The 27,188-nt window shown below is 38.3% G+C and overlaps 1 protein-coding gene across 1 annotated transcript in view; it reads left to right on the top strand.

The window, feature by feature from the left end:
• Positions 1-466: 466 nt before the first annotated feature.
• The window catches only part of LOC115434550 (cadherin-23-like), a 219,508-nt gene continuing 192,786 nt past the window's right edge, over positions 467-27,188 (top strand). Inside the window, exons 1-3 of the mRNA XM_030156586.1 lie at positions 467-604; positions 855-902; positions 1,295-1,387. Of these exons, the coding sequence (XP_030012446.1) occupies positions 539-604; positions 855-902; positions 1,295-1,387 (207 nt within the window). The 5' untranslated portion in view covers positions 467-538. The remainder of the gene's footprint in view (positions 605-854; positions 903-1,294; positions 1,388-27,188) is intronic.

Here is a 27,188-nt window from a genome sequence, read left to right as displayed (position 1 = left end):
ACTAAATTGTCCACATCCACTGTGGAATGTGGACTCTGTGGACATTTACACTGAACACTGAAAATCCCATTTACCACACATTTAAAATTAGAACTCAACTAATATTGATATGAATTGAATCTAATTGGACAGACACATGACTGGGACCAAGCTTCAACTGTTTCTGCTGTATGGAACAACCTGGAAACTGTTGGATTTAAACAGAAACAGTCGATCCACACATGCACAGCGTTGGGGGTGCTTGGTGGAGGTTTGCGTTCTCTGAACACTTACACTCCTGTTTGTGCCTCAGAGTTCTTCTGTTACAAGCTTTTATTTTGGTATTCCACAAAAATAAAGATGTTCAAAGGGGCTAAGGGATTTAGCAGTGAGTCCATTAAGCCTGCAAATATCCTGTTCCTTAATTTACCGAATCCAAGGTCATTTAACTAATCGGAAGCGTTTGTGTTTGTGTCCGTCAGGTTCTTCGGTGGCCCAGCTGAAGGCCGTGGATCCTGAAGAAGAACCCCTCACGTACGGGATTCTAGGAGAGGAGGCCATGAAGTATTTCTCTGTAAATAAAGACACCGGCGTGGTCTGGCTTCGGCAGCAACTGGACCGCGAGGTGAGGCCGCTACAGATGCACGCGTTCCCCCCGTTATGAAAGCAAATGCATCATACTGTAAGAGAACACACACTCAGGACAATTTGGAAAATGGGAGATGGAATATGAATTATGGAGATGAAAGAGCGGTGAAAAAGTGAAGATTACAGGGTTTGAACTGGCTGTCTCATTCTGTTTCTGCTCACCGCTGCTTTGCGTGGCGGCTTTGTTCAGGGTTGGTGCTGATTATGTGTGTTTCTGTTTCCACCAGACCAAGTCGGAGATGCAGGTGGAGTTCTACGTGAGTGACATTCAGGAGGTAAGAGGCGGATTTCCACTCTGATCACTGTTATGACACCTCTGTCGAACGCCGACACCTGGATGTAGCCGGACCACATGCAACACCGAGGCCTCCCCTCAATCTGTCTCTCTTTCAGTCTCTCACTTTCAATATCACCCCGTTTTTTTCTCCCTTTCTCTCATGTAATCATTCTGACACCTGTCTCACTCAACACAGTTTAGTTGCTGAAACATACTGACGTTCAACCTACTCTCGCCTGCGGGTAATCTCTCACACACTTGGCCTGTTTTCTTTCACTTTAAATCTCGGCTTGGCACGGCTAATACACATTCTCAGCGACTGCCGTCCTCTGTCAAGTGAATGCGGAGGTGGTTTTTGGAAGAGTCTTACCAAGGTGTTTCCTCCCTCAGGTGATCAAAGACACAGTAAACATCCAGATTGGGGACGTCAACGATAACGCACCCACCTTCCACGGGCAGCCGTACACCGTCCACATCCCAGAGGTAAGGCTTACCAAAAGTGAAACTAACGACTTAAAAGGCAGCAATTGGACACGTGATGTCAAAAAAAAAAGGTGCTGCAGAGAAAATAAATGAGGTAAAATTCCTTTATGAAGGATTGTTGCGATCTGCTTAGTGCCAGATCCACACACAAATGGCTTTTTCAGTTGCAAAACTGGTGAAAATGTGACAAAAATATAGCATCTAATTCACAAATTTACACTGTTATAGTGCACAGCCTGTGTTGGAGTGCAGAGATGCTGTGACACACAGCAAGAATAAGAGGAGCTGCTGGAACTTAAGGCTGATGATGTTCATTTGGTCTTCTGTTAATGTAATTATACTTTTCTTTTTTCTTTTGTTCAGACAAGGTATACTTTTAGATCAGGGGTCTCAAACATGCGGCCCGGGGTCCAAATGCGGCCCACCAAAGGTTCCAATGTGGCCCGTGGGATGAATTTGCAAAGTGCAAAAATTCCACAGTCAAAGCTGTCAAAATTATTTTAGTTCAGGTTCCACATACAGACCAATATGATCTACGGTCAAATAATAACATAATAACCGACAAAAAAGAATGACTGCAGATTTTCTTCTCAGTTTGATGTGGAAAAAAATATTACGTTATGTCTATGAATAATGACAACTTCAAATTTTTTCTGTGTTTTAGTGCAAAAAATAACATTAAATTATGAAAATATTTACATTTACAAACTATCCTGTAACAATAAAATGTGAATAACCTGAACAAATATGAACAACCTGAAATGTCCAAATAAAATTAAGCACAATTTGAACTCTTTTCTTCCTGTTCCTCAGTGTTTAGGGTCTTTGTAGATCTGATCCAGAATGCACATGGAAAAATGAGAAGTTGAGGAATAATTATTAAAATTGCACTTATTTTTCTTAAGAAATTTCAGTTTTTTCAGGTTATTCACATCTTTTTTGTTTAAATAGTTTATAAAAGTAAGTGTTTTCATAATTTAATCGGGTTTTTTGCAGTAAAAGAAAGACAAAAATTTGGAGTTGTCATTATTTACAGGTTATTCTGTTTTTATTTTACTGGTCCGGCCCCCTGCAGATCAAATCGGGCTGAATGTGGCCCCTGACAGAAATGAGTTAGAGACCCCTGTTTAGATGTTTCCTGCTTGACAGTTTCCACTGTGACTCCAGTCTTCCTCAGAAGCGTCATCCGACATGCTTCTGACGTGTCATTTATCAGCTGGTCGGCTCGACGGACCAATCAGTCACAGTCGAAACTGTCAAGCGGGTAACATCTAAAATCTATACCTTTTCTGAACAAAATAAAAAATAAAAGTATAATTGCTGGAACCTATTTTGATGGGCATTTCATGACATTGTGTTAGATGTGAACTATGATAGAAGCATGAAACTTTGTCTGCAGTTGTTGAAAGCTTTGTGTGGTTGTGTATCTGCTCATTAATGACATGCAGTTTGAGGGTTTGTAGTTTCTGTAATTTTTATTAATGACTGAACTGTGGCTAAAAGGCAAAGAAACACCAGGAACACTAGAGACTGTGATGAAAAACAAGGGCAAATTGTGCAAATACTTTTGGCTGTACAGTTTGAGGATTTTTTTTTTTCGTTTCTGCCGTTTTTATTATTGGACTGACCATGGGCTGAAATGTAAAGAAACACTAGAAACTCTGATGAAAAACATGTAATTTCCAAAGCTACACTGTGTAGCTAATTGTGCTCAGCCTCTTTTGGAGTGCAGAGGGGCTGTGATGCACAGCGAGAATAACAGTAATTGCTGCAACTTATTTTGATGGGCACTTGATTATATTGTGTTAGATGTGAACTGTGATAGAAGCATGAAACTTTGTCTGCAGTTGTTGAAAGCTTTGTGTGATCATGTATCTGCTCATTTATGACATGCAATTTGAGGGTTTTTGCAGTTTTCTGTAGTTTTTATGAATGACCAAACTGTGACTGAAAGGCAAAGAAACACTAGAAACTGACGATAAACAAGGGCAAATTGTGCAAATCCTTCTGACTGTAAAGTCTGAGGATTCTTTCAGTTTCTGCAGTTTTTATTATGGACTGAACTTTGGCTGAAATGTAAAGAAACACCAGAAACTGTGACGATAAACAAGGGCAGATTGTTCTACCAATCTGTTTGGCTGTACAGTTTAAGGTTCTTTTCAGTTTCTGGAGTTTTTATTATGGTCTGAAATGCAAAGAAACACTAGAAACTGATGAAAAACAGGTAATTTCCAAAGCTCCACTGTAGGTAACTGTGCTCAGCCTCTTTTGGAGTGCAGAGGGGCTGTGATGCCTAGCTCTGCTCTCTGAAATCTTGGATATATTTATTGACATAATGTTTTAAGAGTCAGATAGTCAAACTTTAGGATTGCATTTTAGTCTGGATGAACTGAAAAAGAGTCAGACATGAATCAAACACATCTCAGACCTGATGGAGTTACATGAACAGCTGGAGATGACTTTTATACAGACATTTAAATGTTTTGTGTTAATGTGAAATATCACAGTAGTGTGAGAGTTTGTGTGTGATTGTGTTTCTGCTCTTTAACGAGATGTAATTGTAGGGGTTTTCCAGTTTCTATAGTTTTTATTATGGACTAAATTGCGGCTGAAACGCATAGAATCACTAGAAACTGAGATGATAAACAAGGTGCCAATCCTACGGTCTGTATTTGCAATAGCACGTATCATTAATACCACAATAACGCAAACAGGACCGAGGTGACGTCATATAAGAGCCTTTTCCTCGGCTGTATCTAACGTGAAAACGCTCTGGTTTGAAGGTTTGAAGGTTTGTCTCCTGAATCTAAGAAAAGGACTGAAAACATGTATGAAATTCACCGTAGGGCACGACTATTGTAAGAGAAGTAACTGCTTGATGGCTGCATCCATCAGCTATTCATAGTGCTTTTCTACCGTTCTGCTGTGAAAATGGCTGCATTTCACCTGAACTGCGATGCGTCTGTGATTTGGGATGTTGTCATCGGGCTCATGTTTAGAGAGTGAGTGCATCTTTTTCAATAGTGAAGGAAAACTCTCAGACCTCAATCTCCTTTCTCAGTTTCTGCTGCTTCTCTGGCCTTTCTGAATCTGCTACCTCCCTTTTCTCAGCTCTTGCTTTTTTTTTTTTTTCCCTCCGTCTGTCTTTCTCCTCTTTGCCCTCTCGCTCATCTAATCCTTGATATGAAGTAATTGCTGGAGTGGAGTGGAGGACTTCAAACAGGGGCTGAAATCCACACATACACATATCTTGTTGTGTTTATATTGAAGCACATACTCCTTCCTGAGTCTTCACCAAATCTTCAAAGCCACTGGCTTTTTCTCTCCTCAATCCATAAAGTCAGGCAAATAAATGGGGAAAAAGGGCTGTTTAGACTAGGCTGTTTAGACCACCCACCAGGGAGGGTTCTCTGGGGCAGTACAACTACTGCTGCAGACTGGGGGACTCACTTCCAGTCCACGTACACTGTGCAAATAATAGACTCCGGTTTAGCCTCCAGAAAGCCATTAAACAGAGCTTTGTTTGACCCTCATTCACGTACATATTGTTAGTTCCCGTGTGTTAGTGGGTGAATTACTGCTTATGTCAGTGCCCCACCCCCACAGTCCCAGTGATCGGTTTTATCTGAGGCCGTGGGATGCAGCAATAGATCACGTTCCTTAAAACTCTAGACACAACAGCGGGTTTTTATTCAGCTTTTCTTTGCTTTGGAAACAGCTGAAGCCTGAAACAATAAGACGTAGCCGTGGAAAATGAAACATAATGTGAAAGTGAAGAGTTAAAGGACCTGAAACACTGGAGAATATTACTGTGGTTTATGTTTTTGGACCTGCGGTAATACATGACACTGCAATAAAACGTGTCATTCACGTAGATTTATCACAAAACGACATTGTTTTACACTTTGTCACCAGCAGGGGGCAGCCATCTTGAAACAAGCTAGTGTGATGTAGCACATTAATGCTGCGTTCCAGGCAGGTTTGTGAGCCCGTAAGTCACGACATCAAACCACGACTCACAACTAGGGGTGTGTATTGGCAAAAATCTGGCAATATGATATAAATCACAATACAAGGATCACAATACGATACATCATGATACTGTTAAAAAAAAAAAAAAAAAGCAATATTTTGTTTATTTTTAAAAAATAATATTTTCTGGAAGAATTGAATTACACCCGAAATCTGCACAAATACTAAACACATTTTTATTTGATCACAACAGGATCTAATGTTCTATCACAAAATGTTCCTGTGTTCAAAGTGAAATTCTGTTTTACAGACATTCCAGTTTCAGATCCTGTTCAAATGTTCAGATTCTATTAGTTCACAACTAACATCAGAACAGGATTTCTGTCCCAACAAATGAACTACCATCTGCCTCTCAGACAGTAAAAAGTGCTTTTAGGATGCTTCAAATAACCATTATTTAATAAAACAGTGTTAAATAATAATAAATAAGATGTAAACAATAAAGAAAAATAATAAATATCTAAAAATATCTAAAAATATCGATACAGTATAGTGAAATCAAGTATCGTGAGATATTGCAGAACCGATATTTTCTAACACCCCGACTCACGACTTTGTAACGTTCCAGGCAAGTCACACCAAACTGTCTGAGCGCAAGGAATTGTGGGAGTTAGATGTAAACAAACCAGCATGGTGGACCGTATGTTAAAGTCATTTTCAGTCATTTCTATCCCAGAGGTGTTTGCTCTTTGCTTATTTGATGAAAAACGGCGCATAAGGCAAGAGAAGTTACACCTTTTATGTTATGTTATTTGTATATTTGGATACATATTTGGTATGGATTTATTCTTGTCTTAACGTTAGAGTAGCTACTGCTTATGCAGAACATTTGTGGATGAATTATGTTAGAGCAATATCTTGTTTTAATGAACAATTTGGCATAAACACTGCAACCATGGGGGATGACGTGACATCAGGGCTCGGAACTGGGAGTACATGGATGTAGCATGAGTTCACGGGTGGGAAGTCACAGGTTTGACTGACATTCCAGTGCATTTTCACCAGTAGAAGGTTGGAAAAACAGGAGTTACGGGTGGTCTGGAAGGCAGCATAACTATTATCATTTTGAATGTAGTATCACTGAAATATTATGAACATGTTCTAATGACATAAAATGTAAGTCCACTCGACTGGTGACAAAGTGAAAAACAGTGAATTACAATCTGGTTTTTGAATAAATCCAAGTGAATAACACATTTAATTGTAGTGCCATAAATTAGCCCAGGTACAAAGAAATAAACTACACTTGTATTATTTATTGTTTCAGGTCCTTTTTTAAGAGATAAACAATGATGGCTGGAAGGAATAAAAACATACAATTTAATGCTGTGACAACAACAGCGCATAGTAAATAAACAGGAGTGGAAGCGGAGGAGGACGGTGAGAATAGTTAAGGATGAGGTATAAAGCAGGTTGGCAGTGAGCAGATGAAGCAAAGTGAGTGGCAAGGTGAGCAGTGCAGTCGCAGAGAGGGGGGCGAGTGTGTGTAAATGTCGTTTTAATTTGTAGAGCTATAAAGAGGGTGAAGGGGAGCAGGTGGGCTGCTAGCATTCCCTCTGTCAGTGCTAATGAGCTGGCCAGATTTACAGCATCCACACACGGAGGCAGCCAGCAGCAGCAGCAGAGACTGGATGCAAAGAGACGCCGCCGTCGCCAGAAATAATGTTTTGATAGAACAGCAGATGGGCCACAACCCAGATCCATTATTGGATGAGATGATGGACTCAGACTACGACATACTGGGAAGAAGCAGTTCTGGCATTCCCCGAGCGCGACAGGTAGCCCGCGATCCACTGATAGCATTTTATTGGCAGCTCACAAAAAACAAACAAAAACCCAAGCACGCATCTGCAGGACAGTCCGAGTCCTGAAGAAGATCCCTCCCTAAATCCCCCACCCTGGCCCGCTGACCCTCGGAGTTCCCCACTGGGATCAGATCTCTGAGCCAGAACCGCTGGGACCACATCAGATGCCGGCGCTAACAGCTTCTGCAGTCCCCCGTGGTTTCACACACTCACTCTGAACACACACGCTTGGCCTCTTTCTCTGCGGTCTTCAAAGCCTCAGAATGTCTGCTTTATACGCTACAGCCGTACGTATACGCTTTAGTTTCAAAGTTTGAGACCACGAGCTGCTGTGAGGGCACTGTGTCCGGCGTCGGCTTCATCAGGGCTCTCAAACTCATGTTCTTTCAGGTTCCACATTCAGCCTGATTTGATCTGCAGTGGGCCGGACCAGTGAAATAAGAACAGAATAACCCATAAATAATGACAATTCCAAATTTTTGTCTTTGTTTTAGTGCAAAAAAAAAAAAAACATTAAATTATGAAAATACTTAGTTTTGTAAACTATTCAAACAAAAAAGATGTTATGTTAGCTGAATATTTTACACTGCAAGCAAACGTGGCCCAAATGCGATTTTTTTTTTGCCCATATGTGACCTGTGTCCGATCTGTTAAAGACGGTTTGAACAGCACAAATTCAGTGTTTTCAAATCCGACCCAGGCCACTTTCATATGTGCTTCTAAATCCGATTCGTATCAGATTCGAGCTGAACATTTTAGGCCAGGGGTCTCAAACTTATGTTCTCTCATGGGGCACATTCAGCTCAATTTGATCTCCAGTGGGCCGGACCAGAAAAATAATAGCAGAATAACCGATAAATAATGACAACTTCAAATTTTTCTCTTTGTTTTAGTGCAAAAAAACCCATTAAATTATGAAAATACTGACTTTTATAAACTATTCAAACAGAAAAAGATGTGAATAACCTGAAAAAACTGAAATTTCTTAAGAAAAATAAGCGCAGTTTTATTCTGCCTCAACGTATCATTTCTACATGTGCATTATGGATCGGATCTACAAAGACACTAAACACTTAATAACAGGCAGAAAACTGTTAAAATTGTGCTTAATTTTCTTTAGACATTTGAGGTTGTTCATATTTGTTCAGGTTATTCACATTTTATTGTTACAGGATAGTTTGTAAATGTAAATATTTTCATAATTTAATGTTATTTTTTGCACTAAAACAAAGACAAAAGTTTGAAGTTGTCATTATTTATAGGCATAGTGTAATAATATTTTCACATCAAATTGAGAAGAAAATCTGGAATCATTATTTTCTGTAGGTTTTTATGTTATTATTTGACTCTAGATCATATTGGTCTGTATGTGGAACCTGAACTAAAATGAGTTCCACAGCTTTGACTGTGGAATTTTTGCACTTTGCAAATTCATCTCACGGGCCGAATTGGAACCTTTGGTGGGACGCATTTGGCCCCTGGGACGCATGTTTGACACCCCTGTTTTAGGCCATTTTCACGTAGGTATTAAAAGGGTTAAACTCATCTGTATTATTTTAAGTCATGTCTGTTCATCTCTTTCATTGCTGTCTTGTTAAAGACTCTATAATATTGACTGGTCTGGTAGAATCTGGTCCAGCTCCTCAAAAAACGGGTAAATTATTCTCAAAAACCTGCTTTTCTTAACTTTACTTTAAGCTTCATGATGAGCCACCTTTAGATGATTAACGGTACATTCACTCTAAGTTCACTGATAACCTGAAAAGTCTTGCAATTCTTTCTGTGGGAACAGTCGAGTTTTGTGTTGACAGCAGAGGAAGTGACCTCGGGACCTGAGCTAGACACTTATTTGACTTTTCGTCGGGGTATTTAGGCTGTGATGTGAGCACTCAGTGTGATTTCCAGGTCAGAAGGGAGTTAGGAACCTAATATTCCAACACATTCCATGTGTTTCCATGACAACTTTTATTCCTGGTTTAATCTGAATAAACGTTTGATCCTATTTCAGATGTCCATGTAAACACCTTATTCCAGTTGAAAAAGAATAGTTCGGAATAAATTTAAATCCGAATAAAGTCAGTGGTTTAATCCTCTTTTAACTGCGCTCTAAATTCTTCCTGGACATGTAAAGCCTTTATTCCGTTTGGACTTTATTCCTTCCATTCTGCACATGCTCAGTGTCTTGTCCTGTGGCGATGACGCACACATTCTGCGCTGGTGGAAGAATCTGCACTGCAGTCTAGTCTTCCCAAAGCGTTCCAGTGGAATATTCTGATGGGATCTACCAGCCTGGAAAACCCTGAAGGAACAGTTCAACACTGGCTTTGGATTCATTCATTTGTCCTGAACTAATGAGTTCCACAAGTGGGACAAATAGTTTGAACTGCAGCCCTAACCTTAGCTTAGCTTAGCCTAGCTTAGCATAATGGCTTCATTCCTCTGCTCAGACGTAGCCAGGCTTTTAGAGGTGATTTGTAGTATTTTAGGAGTGATTCTGGAAAATTCAGTTCTCCCTAATCATTCCTTTAGTCCGCTGGGGTCAATATGATCACAAACTGAGGCTCAGATCATGGTCATGTGACTTACTGCAGGAAGAAAATCTGGGAAATAAAAACTAATGCAAAGCTAAAACGCTAAAGCAAAGCTAATTTAGTGCATGCATCCCTTCCAACAAAAAGATTTTCCAACTTCTGTCAACACAACAGTCCACAGATTGTATGAGTGCAGGAAGTCGCAGATCTGAAGAAATAATTAGGGAGAGTCAGGTTTCAGAAAATCACTGACAGAAGACGACAAATCACCTTTAAAAAACTGGCTACGTGTGACCATGGAAATGCAGTGACTATGCTAAGCTAAGCTAACAGAAGGGCTAAGCTAAGCTAACAAAAGGGCTGCCAGAACCTAATAAACGTTTCTCATGTAAACCTTTATTCAGGTTTAACATTTCCATGTAAACAGAAGAGAAAATACTTTAGTTCCGAATTAATTTCTTCTGGAAAAATAAATCGGATTTAAAAAACGTCGTGTAACCGTACCCAGTGTGAGCCAGACTTCCTTCAGTCAAAGTCTGATCACTACACATTTACATCTTCCATCATAACTTGTTCATTTTATATACAACACAGACACCATTTTAATACCAGGTGTAAACACTGGCAGATTTTATGGCTTGAATTAAGCAAAAAAAAACAACCTGAATTATGCAAAAACAATCTGCCAATGGAACAAGTGAAAATTGTCTTGGTCAGATTTCTTGATCACATGTTGTAATGCACTGGTCTACAATTTTTTAGAAATGATTTGCTTCAGAGATTAAATGTGCTAAATGTTACGTATTTTAATAAGATTAATTGGAAAATAAATGACAAAAGTGCCGGTTTGCTGATGTTTTCAAAGTATATGATTAAGTGTTATTCCACATATATATTGGTTTATGTACATTTATATAATAGTTTTATAACTCTTCCACTAAATAGAAGCTGTAAAGTGAATGTATTCTAATGTGCAGACAGTGTTTTGAAGTAGATCTTGTAGCTCTGAGACAAATATTCCTTTTGAGTCAAACTCATTCTCTCGTTAATTCTTGAATTTCACATTTTGACCCAAGGCTGTATCTTGGAAAGTTCAGCCAACCAGCATTTTTGACTGGATTTTTCTTTATCAGCGACTCTCATGTGGTAAAATTTCATTACTTTTATTCTGGAAGCATTTTCCTTGTAGACCAGTGATACCAGGTGTAAAAAGGGGCGTGTCTGTCCTTTCCTGATTCGTTTTACATGTCATGTGACCCATAACTTCAACACGGCCTCCAAATTCCAGCTGTCTTCCGTCTTCGTCGTCTCTGTGAGCATGTGCTGCGCTGTTAAATTCTACATGATTCTACACGATTCACAGCAGGCGGGTCATTATTCAGACACTTTGCGACAATTCCCATGTCCAGCGGCGTTATCGGCCTGTGTGGTCGTGTGATAAGCGCTCTGTGTGTGTTTAAAATGCACAGACTTAAACTGAAAAGGCTCATCCCAGGTCTGCACGTGCATCCTCTCGTACTCAAACATACACACATAACATATGCATCCATTAGCCGAGCGTATGCATTCACCTTGTTTACTCAAACGCAGTTCCTACAAACGCAGTGTAGTGGAATCTCGCCTTCAATAACAGAGATGATGCAAAAAAGATTGGAGAGCTGACATCAGAGCAGCGCTGTAACGCCGCGTATAGATGGATTAAATGTATCGGCGAACAGGCAGAGCACAGAGAGGCTCCGGTGATAGGTATCCATTCTTTATCTGTTTACTGTCTGTTTCTCGTGGCGGGCAGGTGAGCAAATCCCTCCTCAGCCTCTATTTTCTATCAGCCATATCTCAGCGTCCCTCTGTAACCTACAGTAAGCTCGGATGAACTACGGCCGACGTTCCACTGTAAAGCACATCTGTCCAAGGTGAGACTCAGAAAGAGAGAGAAAAAAAAACAGAACCAGAGAAAGAATTTATTCATGTTTATCAGTTAACTCATTTTAGTTCAGGTTCCACATTCAGCCCAGTTTGACCTCCAGTGGATCAGACCAGTAAACACTGCAAAAATCCAAATCTTACCAAGTGTATTTTTCTCATTTCTAGTCGAAATTAGAGCTGAAACGATTAATTGATTAGGTGCTTGAAACGAAGGCAAAAATTCATGATTTGATTAATCGACTTGAATTGACTGAAGGGAAGTATTTTTTATTTTATTTTATTTTATTTGTTTATTTCGAACATGCAAAGAAACAAAATAAAAACAAAACAAAAAACAAAATAAAACAAAAATAAACATTTAAATAGACAGAATCTATCTTCAAGCACATACAAGTCTGAATTTTGCATGGTCAAAAAGGAGTAGGAAGAAGTATAAACTATTCTATTGCAGTTTTCCTGAATTGAAGCTTCTTTGTCCGTCACAATAAGCGTCCGTGTGAAACACAACAGTGGAACCAATGTTTAACAGCAGAGAAATGAAGAAAACAAAGCTTTGATTCAGGAGAATTGTAGTTGAATGATTTTTTTTTTTTTTTTTAGCACTTTGAGTCGATTAATTGTTTCAGCTCTAGTCAAAATATGTCTTCACACTTAAAATAAAACATAGTTGCCTAAAGAGTACCTTGTAACTGAGATATAAGAACTTATTTTTAGACAGTAGATCTGGAAAATCTTATTTCAAGAAATCTTACCAAAATAATTTTCCCTTGTTCCATTAGCAGATTTTTTTTGTTTTTTGTTTTGCTTGAATTAAGCAAAACAAAAAAACAAACAAAAAAAGATTATCTTGGTATCTCTAACCCACAGGTGTCAAACATGTGGCCCGGGGGCTAAAATCAGCCCACCTAAGGGTCCAATCCGGCCCGTGGGATGAATTTGTGAAATACAAAAATTACACTGAAGAAATTAATAATCAAGGATGTTCAAATCATTTTAGGTCAATTCAATCTAAAGTGGATCAGACCAGTAGAATACTATCAGAATAACCTATAAATAATGAAAAACGCAAATTTTTCTCTTTATTTTAGTGTAAAAAGAAAAAAAAAGTAAAATTACACAAAAATGTTGACATTTACAGAGTAGTTTGTGGAATTGTACCAATTTTCTGCCTGTTACTGAATGATTTGTGTATTTGTAGATCCACTGTGATCTGTAAGTTGTGATAAAAATGATAAACTAAGGCGTAATATTGTTAAAACTGCACTTATTTTTCAGGTTGTTTATATTTGTGCATGTTATGTTCAAATACAGTTTGTAGATGTAAACATTTTCATTACGGAATTTTATTTATTTTTCACTCAAAAACATAGAGAAAACATTGGGGTTGATATAATTTATCAGTTCTAATCCTATTATTTACATTATTTTACTGGTCCGGCCCACTTCAGATCATATTAGGCTGTATGTGGCCTCTGAACTAACATGAGTTTGACAGCCCTGTTTTAGAACACAAATATTTTCATGATAATATTTTGCACATTCATGCCGTCAGAGGGCCGGTTTTGGCCCGCGGACCGCATGTTTGACCCCCTGTGAATTAACTAATGTTTCCTGGGTTCATCTGTGTGTGTGGCGTTGTGCCCGTTTGGCTCTCAGCTCTTTATTTATTCCATTTTTAATCCTTTCAGTAGAATAATAGTGTGTTGGGAGGTACATGTCCTTGGAGCATTCTCAAACCAACGTGGTTTCATCTCCCAACTTTGGGTCGCTGCAGCTCCCAGACCGTTTTGAGTGGAAAAACATGATAGAATTCCATGCACTAAAGACACACACAAACACAGTGGTGTTTTAGATCAAATTGGCAGGGGGTGTTTGAGAGCTGCTATTACGCCTGTGAATGAGCTGTTTAGTGCTTGATGTGGGTGTGTACATTCTATAAGGAATTAGATGACTCCTTTGATGTATGTTTAAAACACATACATTGTTTTGTACGTTAACTATGGACAATAACCTGTGGAGTGAGATGAAATGTTTAATTGATTCCAGTTACAAATGGTATGGTCCAGTGGGAGGGGCCTAGCCTTTAAATCAGGGCTGTCAAACTCATGTTAGTTCAGAGGCCACATACAGTCTAATATAATCTAAAGTGGGCCGGACCAGTAAAATAATATAAATAACAGGATAAGAACTGATAAATAATATCAACTCCAAAGTTTTCTTTATGTTTTTGAGTGAAAAATAAATAAATTCTGTAATAAAAATGTTTACATCTACAAACTGTATTTGAACAAAACATGAACAAATATGAACAACGTGAAAAATAAGTGCAGTTTTAACAATATTACGCCTTAGTTTATCATTTTATCACAGTTTACAGATCACAGTGGATCTACAAATACACAAAACATTCAGTAACAGGCAGAATATTGGTACAATTCCACATACTGGTCTGTAAATGTAAACATTTTTGTGTAATTTTACTTTTTATTACCTCCACCAGGAGGTGTTGTGATCACTTTGCTTTGTGTGTTTGTTCCCTCCACCAAGGAGGTTCTGTTTTTGTTGGCGTTGGTTTGTCTCTCTGTTTGTTAGCAAGATAACTGAAAAAGTTATGGACGGATTTGGATGAAAATTTCAGGAAATGTTGATTCTGGCACAAGGACCAAATGATAACATTTTGGTGGTGATCGGGGATGGGGGGCCACGGGGGCCACGGGAGCCCACTGATCAGCCTTGGTAGAGGTCTGCGCTCTCCGAGTGCTTCTAGTTTGTTTGTTTGTTTGTTTGTTTGTTTGTTTGTTTTTTAGCAACTTTAGGGGAAAACTCTTCCACCCATCTTTCCCAAACCTTCCCCACAGATAGGCCTAGGCCCTGGGACCAACCCATTCAATTTTGGGCTAAGTAGCACAAAGTTCAAGGTCACAGCAAGGTCACAACATCTGTAATTTTCCATCTGTCATCATTGAGCAATTTTCAAAAATTCATAAAAAATTCAAAATGAGTCCGATTAGCCTCCAGTTGGATCCACCTGTAGCTTAGAACAATCTCTTGTATCTGGCACAACATTGTCCACATCCACTGTGGAATGTGGACTCTGTGGACATTTACATTTAACACTGAAAATCCCATTTACCACACATTTAAAATTAGAACTCAACTAATACTGATTGGAATTTAAAATAATTTGACAAACACATGACTGGTACCAAGCTTCAACTTTGTACGAAATATCGTTCCGCTCCATTTCTCTTCCGTCCTGCTCTGTTGGCTTTTGTTATTTTTTATGCACCATTTTCAAAAAATCATAAAAAATGCAATTCATGAAATATCATTATGAAATTTGTTTTGCGCATCCATAATTTAAAAAGAAATAGTGGATCCACACATGCAGACCGTTCAGGGTGCTTGGCGGAGGTTTGTGTTCTCTGAACACTTGTTTTATTGTTATTATTGTTATTATTTGCTTATTTCCTACGGTGAACTTTAAAGGCAATAAAGCTCTTCACCTTTTTTTTTAATCAAATGGACTTTGTCTTTTGTTTTTTCGATAGTTTTAGGTTAAATCAGACCTTTTCCAGGCAGCCTTTTGGCCACCCACCCTCACTTCAGGTGGAAGTGTGACACCTGGGTTCATTTGTGTGTGTGGCGTTGTGCCCGTTTGGCTCTCAGCTCTTTATTTATTCCATTTTTAATCCTTTCAATTGGATAATAGTGTGTTGGGAGGTACATGTCCTTGGAGCATTCTCAAACCAACGTGGTTTCATCTCCCAACTTTGGGTCGCTGCAGCTCCCAGACCGTTTTGAGTGGAAAAACATGACAGAATTCCATGCACTAAAGACACACACAAACACAGTGGTGTTTTAGATCAAATTGGCAGGGGGTGTTTGAGAGCTGCTATTACGCCTGTGAATGAGCTGTTTAGTGCTTGATGCAGGATTTGGCAGCGAAACAGAGGAGGCTGCTTTCAGATACACCCTCTGTCACTGTCAGGTAGGACGTAGATGAATCTGTTCGAGGCTTTTATTCTCTGCCTTTGTTCACTTCTCAAAGCTCACATTTAATCCCCGGTGTTTCTTCAACGTCTGCCCTGTGTCACAGCAGGTTACGGCATCCAAAAAAGTAATTTACTGTGTTACAGACAAATGTTTGTTGTAAAGCAGCGCCTACTGTAAAGGATGACAAATATCTGTGAGGAACAAAGCGGAGAATCCACTTTTATTTGGAGTCGAATGCTTTTATTTGAGCAACTGTCACAGAGTAAAGTACCTGTGACTGAAGTTTATCCATAGAACAGTCGTACAGATGCACACACTGTAGTCATGCACAGTGATGGAGATGAAACAGGTTTGACATGGAAAAGACCTGTTTGAACTCTGTGACAGGGGTAAAGTCATCAAATTAACCCTTATGCTCTCCTTAAATGTACTACGTTGTGGCAAAAATAGACACGTACAAAAAACTTATAAAATCATTCAACATTAATAGTTTTGTTACTTTTTTTGTTGCTTTTTTATACATTTACATTTATGCATTTGGCAGACGCTTTTTTCCAAAGCGACGTAAAGGGGAAAAGCCAAAAATAAAAGAAAAATACAAGAATAGATTAAAGACATAAAACTGCTGTAGAATTAAAAGTGTTTTACAGAAGAATAAAAAAAAACATTATTTTTTCATGAAGTCTATAAACAATATTTTATTCTTATAGACCCTATTGAAAGAGAAATTCAGGTTCTCAGGAAAATCGCTGCTTATCAATTAATCGTTAATTGATCAATAAGGTCAACCAACTAATGATTAATGGATTAATCAATAATATGCATCCCTAGTTCAGATTACAGTTACATTTACCCTTATTACAGGGTGTCTCTAAAATCTGGACGCATTTGAAAAAAAAAAAGCATATTTTGAAGAAATAGAATTTTCAACAACATTTTATTCAACTGGAATAATTGTCTTCAATGTGATTTCCATCATTGTGTCCCAATACTTTTGTCCATATAGTGTATGTAGTCTAATTAAACTTCCTGTTATTGTCTTCTGCTCATGTTTGATACATCGTGTCCATTTTCTACGATTTATTTATTTATTTATTTTTACACGTATGCAGATGTAAAAGACCTAAATAAATCAGATTAATCTGTACACATGCAGGAAGACATCAGAGTATAGGGGAGAAACCCAGGTGTGTTAATCTGATTTATTATAATCAGATTATACTGTTTACATGATGACTGGAATAATCTGATAAATCCAGGAATCAGATAATGATCAGAGTATAAACAGGCTCCATAACTCATCTGTGTCTTTACTGTTGTACTTTTTATTGTTTATTTATCATCTTCTCAACCCCCTGCTGTTTACACTTATATTCTGTGTACATTTATATTCTGTTTATAGTTTTATTCTGTTGTATTTTTAATATTTTTTCTACTATATTCATTGTTGCGCCGTGGGGCTTTGGAGTTTTTGCAGTTTCAGTCTTCTGTATGTGCTGTATAAACCTGACTTTGACTAAAATTACACTTATTTTTCACAAGAAATATCAGATTGTTCATGGATGTTCAGGTTATTCACAATTTTTTTGTTTAGAGGTATTTGTGTGCATGTAGTAGTAGTAGTAGTAGTAGTAGTAGTAGTAGTAGTAGTAGTGTAGTTTTATTTTCGAGCTCACAGAATCATCAGAGAACACAGGACCATACAAACATGGTCAAACAAAATTTTTCTGCGCTCAAAAAGGAGTGGGAAGAAATCTATCTTATTGACTCCCACCCCTTTTTACAAACTAATAATTAAATTAAATCCACTTCCTTCGCTTTGTTAACAAACTTTTTTTCCTTTATATTTTCACAATAACACAAACCATCCATACAAACCATCCACATGCACTTTTTTAGTCACCTCACACACAATCAGATTTGCATAATCAACCTTTTTTTTTTTTAAATATATAAACTACAATATTTATATGTACTTTAAATATTTACTACAAATGCAAGGATCAGTAAATGTGATAATATCTTCTTATTGTGATAATTAATTACAATAATATCTTATTTTATGCATACTTCTATATTCTAACTAGATTTTCACATATTCAGATAATGTTCTATATTTTCTTATTATAGTGGGTTTATACGTCCTTTTAAATGCACAAATTGAAGAAGACATTTTTATGTTTTGCTCCAGATTATTCCACAGATGTAAACGGGCTCATAGTAACACTTTTACCAGGCAGCGTTTTCCCATCACAACTAGAGCTGTAAGAAAATATCAGTTCTGCAATATATCACAATATTTCATTTCACAATACTGTATCGATATTAAAAAGTACTGTATCGATATTTTTAGGTATTTATTCAAATGCAGATATGGTGTAGGTTCATTTTTGTTTTTTTGTTTTTCTTTTTTATTCATATTTTATTTATTCTTACTTAACACTCTTCTGTTAAAGGTGTGGGAGACTGTCTTGGCCAGTGTTTCCTCAGATCTGTCCATCCTCAGTCATCTCCTCAGTTTCATTCGTCTGTTTGTCTGTCTGTCATTCCTCAGCTGAGTCTCTTTCATTCCAGTGAACAGTTTCTTAGTTCCATCCACCACAGACAAACCATGTGTTTACAAACAGAGCCAGTAGGAACTGGGCATCTGAGGAATTTTGTCGCGATGTGCATTGTGGGAAAGGGAGGTTCGTGCAGCCGCCTGACAGCGGCAGCACAACCATATGATATTATATGAATGAAACAAACACGATGTGGAAATGGCTGAAACGCAGAAACGGCTGAAGGAATATGCATAGAAGGAAGGAGCTCCTGCCGTTTCTGCGTCGTGTCAGTTCCAGCTGCTGTTGTCAGGCGGCTGTGTGAGCCTTCACTTCCCATAATGCACGTCATGACAAACTTCCTCAGATGTCCAGTTCCTCCTGCCTCTGTCTGTAAACACATGGTTTGTTTGTGGTGGATGGAACTAAGAAACTGTTCACTGTAATGAAAGAGATTCAGCTGAGGAATGACAGACAGACGAACAGACGAATGAAACTGAGGAGATGACTGAGGATGGACAGATCTGAGGAAACACTGGTCACGAAAGTCTCCTGTACCTTTAAATAATGTTAGTTCCAAAAATCCTGTTCTGATGATAGTACTGAACTAATAGAATCTGAACATTTGAACAGGATCTGAAACTGGAATGTCTGTAAAACAGAATTTCAGTTTGAACACAGGAACATTTTGTGATAGAACATTAGATCCTGTTGGGATCAAATAAAAATGTGTTTAGTATTTGTGCAGATTTCTGCTGGAATTCAATTCTTCCAGGAAAAAAACCTTAAAAAAAAAGAAACAAACAAAAAAAATGGCCCTTTTAACAGTATCATGATATATCATATCATGATCCTAGTATTGTGATTTATATCATATCACCAGATTCTTGCCAACACACAGCCCTAATTTTGGGATCCCCTGATGGTCCAAATGAAGACCTGCGAACCTGGGTTTGTCCCCTAAAGGCATCACAGTCCCTGTATGTGAAGGTGTAAACACATTTATGTCCCCATCATATAAAAGCGCGCACACAAACACACACACACCCACACACACAAACACACACACACACACACACACCCACACACACAAACACACCCACACACACACACACACACACACACACACACACACACACACACACACACACACACACTCAGGCCCAGCCGTTGGATTTATCCCATAATAATTTCAGTATCAGCTCTCCTGTAGTGTAATTGAATCCAGTGGTTCCTGAGCTGAGTGCTGGCTGGTTGACAGGCGCAGGCCTCAAAGAGAATTCTGCCTGACACTAAGACCCTGAGCCAATGGGGATGGATGGCAGATTTAGGCAGAAAGACGGAAAAATGGATAAAGTGGGAAGGTTAAAAGGAAGCCAGTCAATATGTGGCTCACCTCATGCTCCATTTAGAACTCCATCCTACATATTTGTGGTGCTTTGGACCAACTTCGAATCAAAAGTGGCAGTATCTCAAAGTAGCTTAGATCCAGTCATTTTCACTTTTCATTCAAGTTTCATGAACAGGTCTGGAGTCCCCTAACTTTTATAACGAATAATGAAACCTATAAAACATTTAAAGGCATAGGTTAAACACAGACCTCGACTGAAAACTAAAAAAACAAACAAACAGATGAACAGATACTGACTTTATTAGACTGGGTTTAAAACCGTCAGGTGTCCACAGGCTGTTTTCTACTGCCGTGTCTGTCTTTGGTTTTGTCTTTTTGTTCCATTTAATGTTTTAAAGACAAACACAAGCTTTTTACTCTATGTATTCTCATACAATCACTTCCAATAATGCGCAATAACCCTGCAAAATGTGAGTTATGTGCAATAAGTCATGCAATAATCTTCTGTTCTGCAGTAACAATGCAATAGTTATCCAGTATTTATCAAAATATAAATGCACTATTTTTATATAGACTTCAGTTCATGCACATGCATACTGTTTGTACTGTTATACATACTGTCACATACTGTTATTGTTAATATTGTGTCCATTCCTATCTGTTTTTTTTTTTTTTTTTTTTTATTCCACTTAGCTCTATTCTTATCTTTTGTAAAATTTTACATTCTATTTTCTTATCGTATTTTTAGTTTTTATAATTTAATATTTGCTCTATTCTTATTTTCTGAATATTTTTTAAATTAATATTGTTGCACTGACTGAAGTAGCGCTCCTAATTTCATTGAACACTTACTGACAATAGAGGCTATTCTATTCTATTCTATTCTATTCTATTCTATTCTATTCTATTCTATTCTATTCTATTCTATTCTATTCTATTTTACATAATTATCTTTTTATTAGGACACATTTTCAGTATAGATATCCTTTCAGCACAGGTATAAGCATATCCAATTTTCCAGTTTTCCAAAAAACAACTAACAACAAACAAAAATTTAAACTAAAAAACGAAAGAAAAAAAAGAGAAGAGTAGTCCCCCCCCCCCCCCCCCCCCCCAAACATTGGCCCACATTCGTTTCATTACGAGTGTTATTGCTGTTCTATTCTGTTATGTTTTCCATGTAATGTAAAATTCTATTCTATTCTATTCTATTTTTGTTTACAGTACAGTCCAGGTTTTAATAATCATTATTTAATGTGCGTCAGGAAGCAATCTGAAACCATTTTTAATCTATTGTCCATTAATTGTAGGTATGTATAGTATTGACATGACTAATATTTATTTATTTATTTATTTATTTAGTTATACATATATATGTATATATACTTTTTAATGTATCTGATTCAGAGATAAAATGTACTCCATCCTCCATCCTTCAGTTGAGGTTTTTCTGTTTATACGTAGGTTTATGTGATTGGTTGCGCTTCCTCTCTGTATAGTCTTTGAAAGGTCTTGACCTGAATTGGGGAGATTATTATGTAACATGATTGAAACTGCATAAATAAAACTGAGCAGAAATCAACAGACTCATAAATATTATGTTAGAGGGAATATGAATAGTGAATGTATGTTAAAGTTCAGACTGTGGTTTAAGTAGTGGAAGCTCAGACACAAACTGCACTGTGTAGGAAAACCTGTTCTGACATGAAGTCATAGAATTTCAGATTTTAAACTGCACTGTTGACTTTAATGTTTTCTTCACTAATGACTCAAATTTTGTGATTCTGGACGCAGAATTTGCTTCAACAACAGAGAAAGATCCTTTAAGATAAGATAAGGAGGACTTAATTGATCCCACTAAACTATATACAAATACAAAAACTAATGTGCAGAGAAGATAGAAAAAAGAAAAGACAGCTGTTAAACATAAAATATAAAGAAAAAAACAAGTATTTCTATCTATCGTTCTGTCGTTCTATCTATCGTTCTATCTATCGTTCTATCTATCGTTCTATCTATTTTTTCCTTTTATTTTGTTTCCACTTAAGTTTTTATTGACATTTTCTACACACATTTAACAAAAAAAAAAAAAAAACCCAAACAAACCAACATTGCTTGGGTCCACTACACACGTTTTATTGCATTTGCATTTTCCAGTCTTCCCACCATTCCCACTTCTGTAAACAGTCCATTTATTCCACTGTTTGTCCATTTCAGCTTCCTGTAGTGGCAGTCTACGAACCACCCTTTCCATTGTATATATTCTTTCAATAATTGTGATGCAATATCTGTTCATATTTACACTGTATTTGCACATGTGTGTATAGATGCAGATGTGTTCTGACATCAGCCTTCCTCTAAACCTATAACTAACTCGTACACTCGCCTGCTAATTTTTTAATTCCTTACATATGGTGGGCTTATCTGCGGAGCATGTTTTACAGCTGCTTACCCTCGCATTTCAAGCAATTATCTGATTTAGTTCAGCGTGATCCACTGGAGGGGTTTACTTTGGAGCGCAGTGGGGTTTGGGCTTTTCCATCTGCACATATTTGCTAAGTGCATGCTTGTTTTTTAGCTAATTTTCCAGCAGGAAGTGCAGCGGTTGGCTTCCATCGCTGACAATTCATTTGGTTAAACCTCTGCGGGTAAACGGCAGCTTAAACCAGTTGTCAGAGTGGGTGTGGGGCAAGATTAGAATAGTTTTGGATTTTTCATTATAGTTTAGTTTTATTTAGTTTCGATTTTTTTTTTTCTCTAACTCAGTTACTTTTAATTCGTTTTTAGATCAGGTTTGCTAGTAACATCTGCCAGGAGGTGTTGTGATCACTTTGCTTTGTGTGTTTGTTTGTTTGTTTGTTAGCAAGATAACTCAAAAAGTTATGGATGGATTTTCATGAAATTTTCAGGAAATGTTGATACTGGCACAAGGAAGAAATGATTAAATTTTGGTGGTGATTGTGGGGGGGGGGCAGATCTGTCTTGGTGGAGGTCTGTGCTCTCCGAGTGCTTTTCTTGTTTTTATTAGTTTTCATTTCTTTCTAAATGCTTAGTTTTAGTTTAGTTTTAGTATTAATTTTAGTCTAGTGGTCTCTTTTCTCTTCTTCTCTGTCGTCGTATTCAAATAAATCCCAGACAGGACTCTGCTGCTTTAGTCTCCATGTTTCCAGGTAGAGTGGGGACCAGAAGACGACTGGAAACCACAAGTGAACACAAGTGACAGACCAAAAAGTGTCGTATGGTGCTGCTAGCTAAAATTGCTAGAGCGAAATAAATCGATTTCGTATCAATCCCACATTGACGAAAACGAAGGGAATTTTATCTATAATTTTTATAGATTTTAGTTAGTTTTGTAAACACACAATACAGTTTCAGTTAGTTATGGTTTTCTTCTTTTAATTATAGTTTTTATTTATTTCAGTTAACGAAAATGTTTTTTCAATTCTAGTTTTTATCATTTTGTTAGTTTTCGTTAACGATAATAACCTTGATGCCATTGCATTATATAATCATACATTATCCGTTACCAACATTTTATTTTGAAGAAAACGAGTGATATTTGAAATTTTTACTGTATTCCACTAGTTTCAACTATTTTCCCACTGATCCATGAAGTTGAATTTTTTTCATTCATATTATGGGGCCATATGACCACCAGGGGGCCTGAATGTGATTTATTTTCATTAACGATAATAAGCTTGGTGTGGGGGCCTGTGGAACGCTTCCATTCCGGGCATTCTTTCCAGTCCAGGGGTTAACACAACAAACACTGCCCAGGCATCATGTACGCTGCCACTCGTGAAGGTAAATCACCTCCTTTTCCTCTTTATCTATCTGTCATTTACTTTATCCCACTGAGCATGAAGAGCACCTTGATTTGCGCGCTGTGCAGAGATTTGTCTGTCAGAAGAAGAAGGCTCGCACCGGTGAGTGACCATCAAAAAGTGCATTTCCAAAAGAGAGACAGAGATAGACAGTGGAGAGGCAGAAAAAAATATAAGAGGAGGAAAGGAAGGAAGGAAGGAAAGGAAGAAGGGAGCACAGAAGGATGGAGAGCATGAGAGGGTGAGATTGAAGGGGTAGAGAGAACGGCTTACACTCCCAAAAGCCATTAAAGTTTGATTCGCCCACTCCTCGTTCTTTGAATAAATCAACCTGTCGTTCCTTCTCTCCCTTTCTTTCAAGTGTGAGGGTCCCACCCCTTCATCCCCACTCCCACCCTGCCTTTGGAGCTCCCCTTCCCTCCAACACTCACTCGCCAGAATTGTGAAATCTGACAAGGTTTGCGAACATCCAAGACAGTTGTGGGTCTCGTTAGTCCTTCCCGATTCTGCAGCCGCTCGTGTCTGTTACGTACGGCTCTGGAAATACTTATAGAATAGAATAGAATAGAATAGAATAGAATAGAATAGAATAGAATAGAATAGAATAGAATAGAATAGAATAGAATACATGGGCTGTATGTTTGACACCTGTGTATTAGACAGTTCACATAAAACAAATGAGATCAGAAGGACTCCTGAAAAAACAAACAAAAAAAGATTAATATTAGAGAATTTTGAGGTAAGTCTAATGCCGCGTTCCCACGCCGTGGTATCGGCTCGACTCGACTTGACTCGACTCGACTTGGCCTTTTTGCATTTCCATTATGAAAAAGGACCTGGAATCTGGTACCCGGTACTAGTTTTTGGTCTCACCTCCACCGAGGTTCCAGGACTGGGGACCAGATCCTAAAAGGTGACACTGTGTAAACACTGCAGACCACTGACTGGTCAGAGTCGTCTCTGTGACCCACTGTTTTACAAAAAACTGATGCAGAAGTTTACAGTAAATACAGCGGTAGGTTAATCCACATGATGACAGCCTGTGAAACTCCACCATGGTTTGTCGAGGAGGTTCAGACGTAAAAATTCAGCATCAGCTTCACAAGACAACACGCAACGAGTGAGTTTATCAGCAACTCTGAGCAGATGACACAGAAGTAACGCACCGCATCGCTATGACGACCAGGTGCTGTAAAGTCGGTAGTATCCTGAAATGGAAACGGTCTCCAGGAATAGGACCTGGTACCAGAGTCGAGCCGAGCCGAGCCAAGTCGAGCCAGTTCCACGTAGTGGAAACGTGGCATATGCGAATTAGCGTTTGTTGAAGCAGCATCTAGTGGCTGACAGCAGTATTACATCTATGTTCTTCCAAGTGGTTGCTTTTGTCTGTTCTCTGAGTTCTGACAGACTTTAGAAAAAACTGCATTTTCCCATCATGCATCATGGTCTTGGCATAATCTTCAAAAAACTCTTAAACTACAAACATTCATGTCTGTTAATGATAAAAGTGTCATGGAGAATGCAGTGAAGGAGGAATGTCAGTGTTTTTCTTGATGTTATTACGGTTAAATAACTGTTATTGTGTTTTATTGTTCATTGTGTATCGTGTGTGTTTTGTATAGTTTTGACTTTGTGTTAGAGATGTCCCAATCCGATCTACAGATCAGTATTGGCTGCTGATCTGGCATTTTTTAGAAGATCGGATTGGATCAAGACAAGATGGGGCCAATCCAGGGGTGGGGGTTAAACACATGTCCTGCCCCCTCAAATTAAAGTTTCTGAAGGTAGGGGAAAGGAAAATTAGCTGCACAACAGCAGGAGGCTTAGAGGAATTAGTAAAACGTCTATAAATTTCACTTTCACTTTAAGGTCCGGTAGTGATGTGAGAGTCGTTTTTTTTTTTTTTTTTTTTTCAACCCGTGGGGCTTTTGTGGGATTATTTGACCCAACCCACAAGTAACCCACTGATGTGCACATCACTAACATACGGTGCAGAACGCCCCCCATGTAATACTAGGACCGACCTGTCCTTAGACCGACTACAGCAGACGTAAACATACGGCCTGTGGGCCAAAACCGACCCGCCAAAGGTTCTACTTTGTCCCGCAGTAGGAATTTGGAAAGTGCAAAAATGATACTGAAGTTATCAAGAGTCAAAGGTGTCGTAGTTGTTTTAGTTCAAGTTCCACATTCAGCCCAACTGTGATCTACAGTAAAATAATAGTATAATGACCTGTAAATAATGACTCCAAATTTAAATCAAAATTTTAGTGTAAAAAGTTGGTATCGGATCGGTATCAGATCAGTATCGGCAAAATCCTAAAAAACATCAGATTGGATCGGAAGCAAAAAAATCCAGATTGTGACGTCACTACTTTGTGTGGCTGATACTTTGACCGAGTCTCTCTTGCAAAAAAGATTTCAAATCTCAATGGGACTTCCTGGTTAAAGGTAAAAGAAATAAAGAACTTATGCCAGTGGTTTCCAGCCTTTTTTGGCTTATGACCCCATTTTAACATCACAAATTTCTGGTGACCTCAGACATTCAAAATGGAGACTTTTTTTGGGTAAAATTAATTTGTGTTTGATCATGTAATAGTTTATTATAATACATTGCAAATAAATATTTATTTTAGACAACATTTAGGCATAAATATAAATTTCTATTAGTAAGTTTTAATTTTTAAAATTTCTTATCAATTACTAGAAATTTCAGACGACCCCATTTGAATTCCAGGTGACCCCAAGGTTGAAAAACACTGACTCATGCTGATTGGCTTAATTAAAAAAAGAAAAAAACACCCTGACTTCATTAATGTCCATAAACACAGAGGCAGGAAACCCATTTAAAGTCTACCCCACAGTGACAGGGACTGCTCCCAAAGCTGTAAATCTGTGTTCATATGAGAGAAGAGAAGGACAAAGTGCAAACTGTATTTTCTCCGTGTCTGAAACCGTCCTCATATGAGCAGCACTCTGCACTAAAGGGAAGAAATGAATGCGTAGAAACAATTCATAAAGCTACAAGCCGTGCCGCCGGCCTCGCCAGCGCTCTGTTCGACATTATGCAAATTCCCCCGTGTCTCAATATGCACCTCCCTCTGCATTCGTATGTTTTCTCCTCTCCCTGTTTCTCCGGCTCTAGCTACATTTTTGTGCGTAGAGCCTCTCCAGTATGCTGAATCTGTTTTGGCTGCCACTTTCTCTATTGAGATGGTACACAGAGAAGCATTCATAAAAGATGCATTACAGAGCAGAGCAGAGGAAAGGTGAACACAAGAAAAAATGCTGTTTCTAACCACAGTTCTGACTCTTCTTGCGGTATAATAGGAGCATTAGGTTACTAGGTTACGAGGAAAGCGAGGGTTCATTCATACATATACAGGAAAAAAAAAAAACACAGACTCATTCACTGCACTAATACTTCGACCCTTAAGGTGAAGACACACCAAAAGGATTTTCGGCGGTCGGACGTCATCGGTCAGTCTGGCGGGGTCTGTTTGGTGTGTTCTGTGCGATCAGCCGTCGTTCATGCCGTCTTCAGTCTTTTCAGTCGATTCAACATGTGTGATCAGCTACTACCAGTTGTTCAGTCGGACCGATCTGACTGGTGGAGGGATAGGTCTGGACTAGTGAAGCAGTGAAGGAGAAGTTTCCATATGAATCTAGCTCTGCCAAGGTCCTCTGCACTGTTATCGTCTGCTATAATAGTCCGTTCACTGCTCATATTAGATCTGAATGAGTGACAGTCAGTGTTAACTAGGCCTGTAGCGGTCCACATACTGAACCGAACCGT

The sequence above is a fragment of the Sphaeramia orbicularis genome, chromosome 15 (assembly GCF_902148855.1).
Source record: "Sphaeramia orbicularis chromosome 15, fSphaOr1.1, whole genome shotgun sequence".
In the NCBI taxonomy this organism is placed as follows: Eukaryota; Metazoa; Chordata; class Actinopteri; order Kurtiformes; family Apogonidae; genus Sphaeramia; species Sphaeramia orbicularis.
The sequence above is the reverse complement of the archived record's forward strand: the minus strand, read 5'-3'. Positions and strand labels throughout refer to the sequence as shown.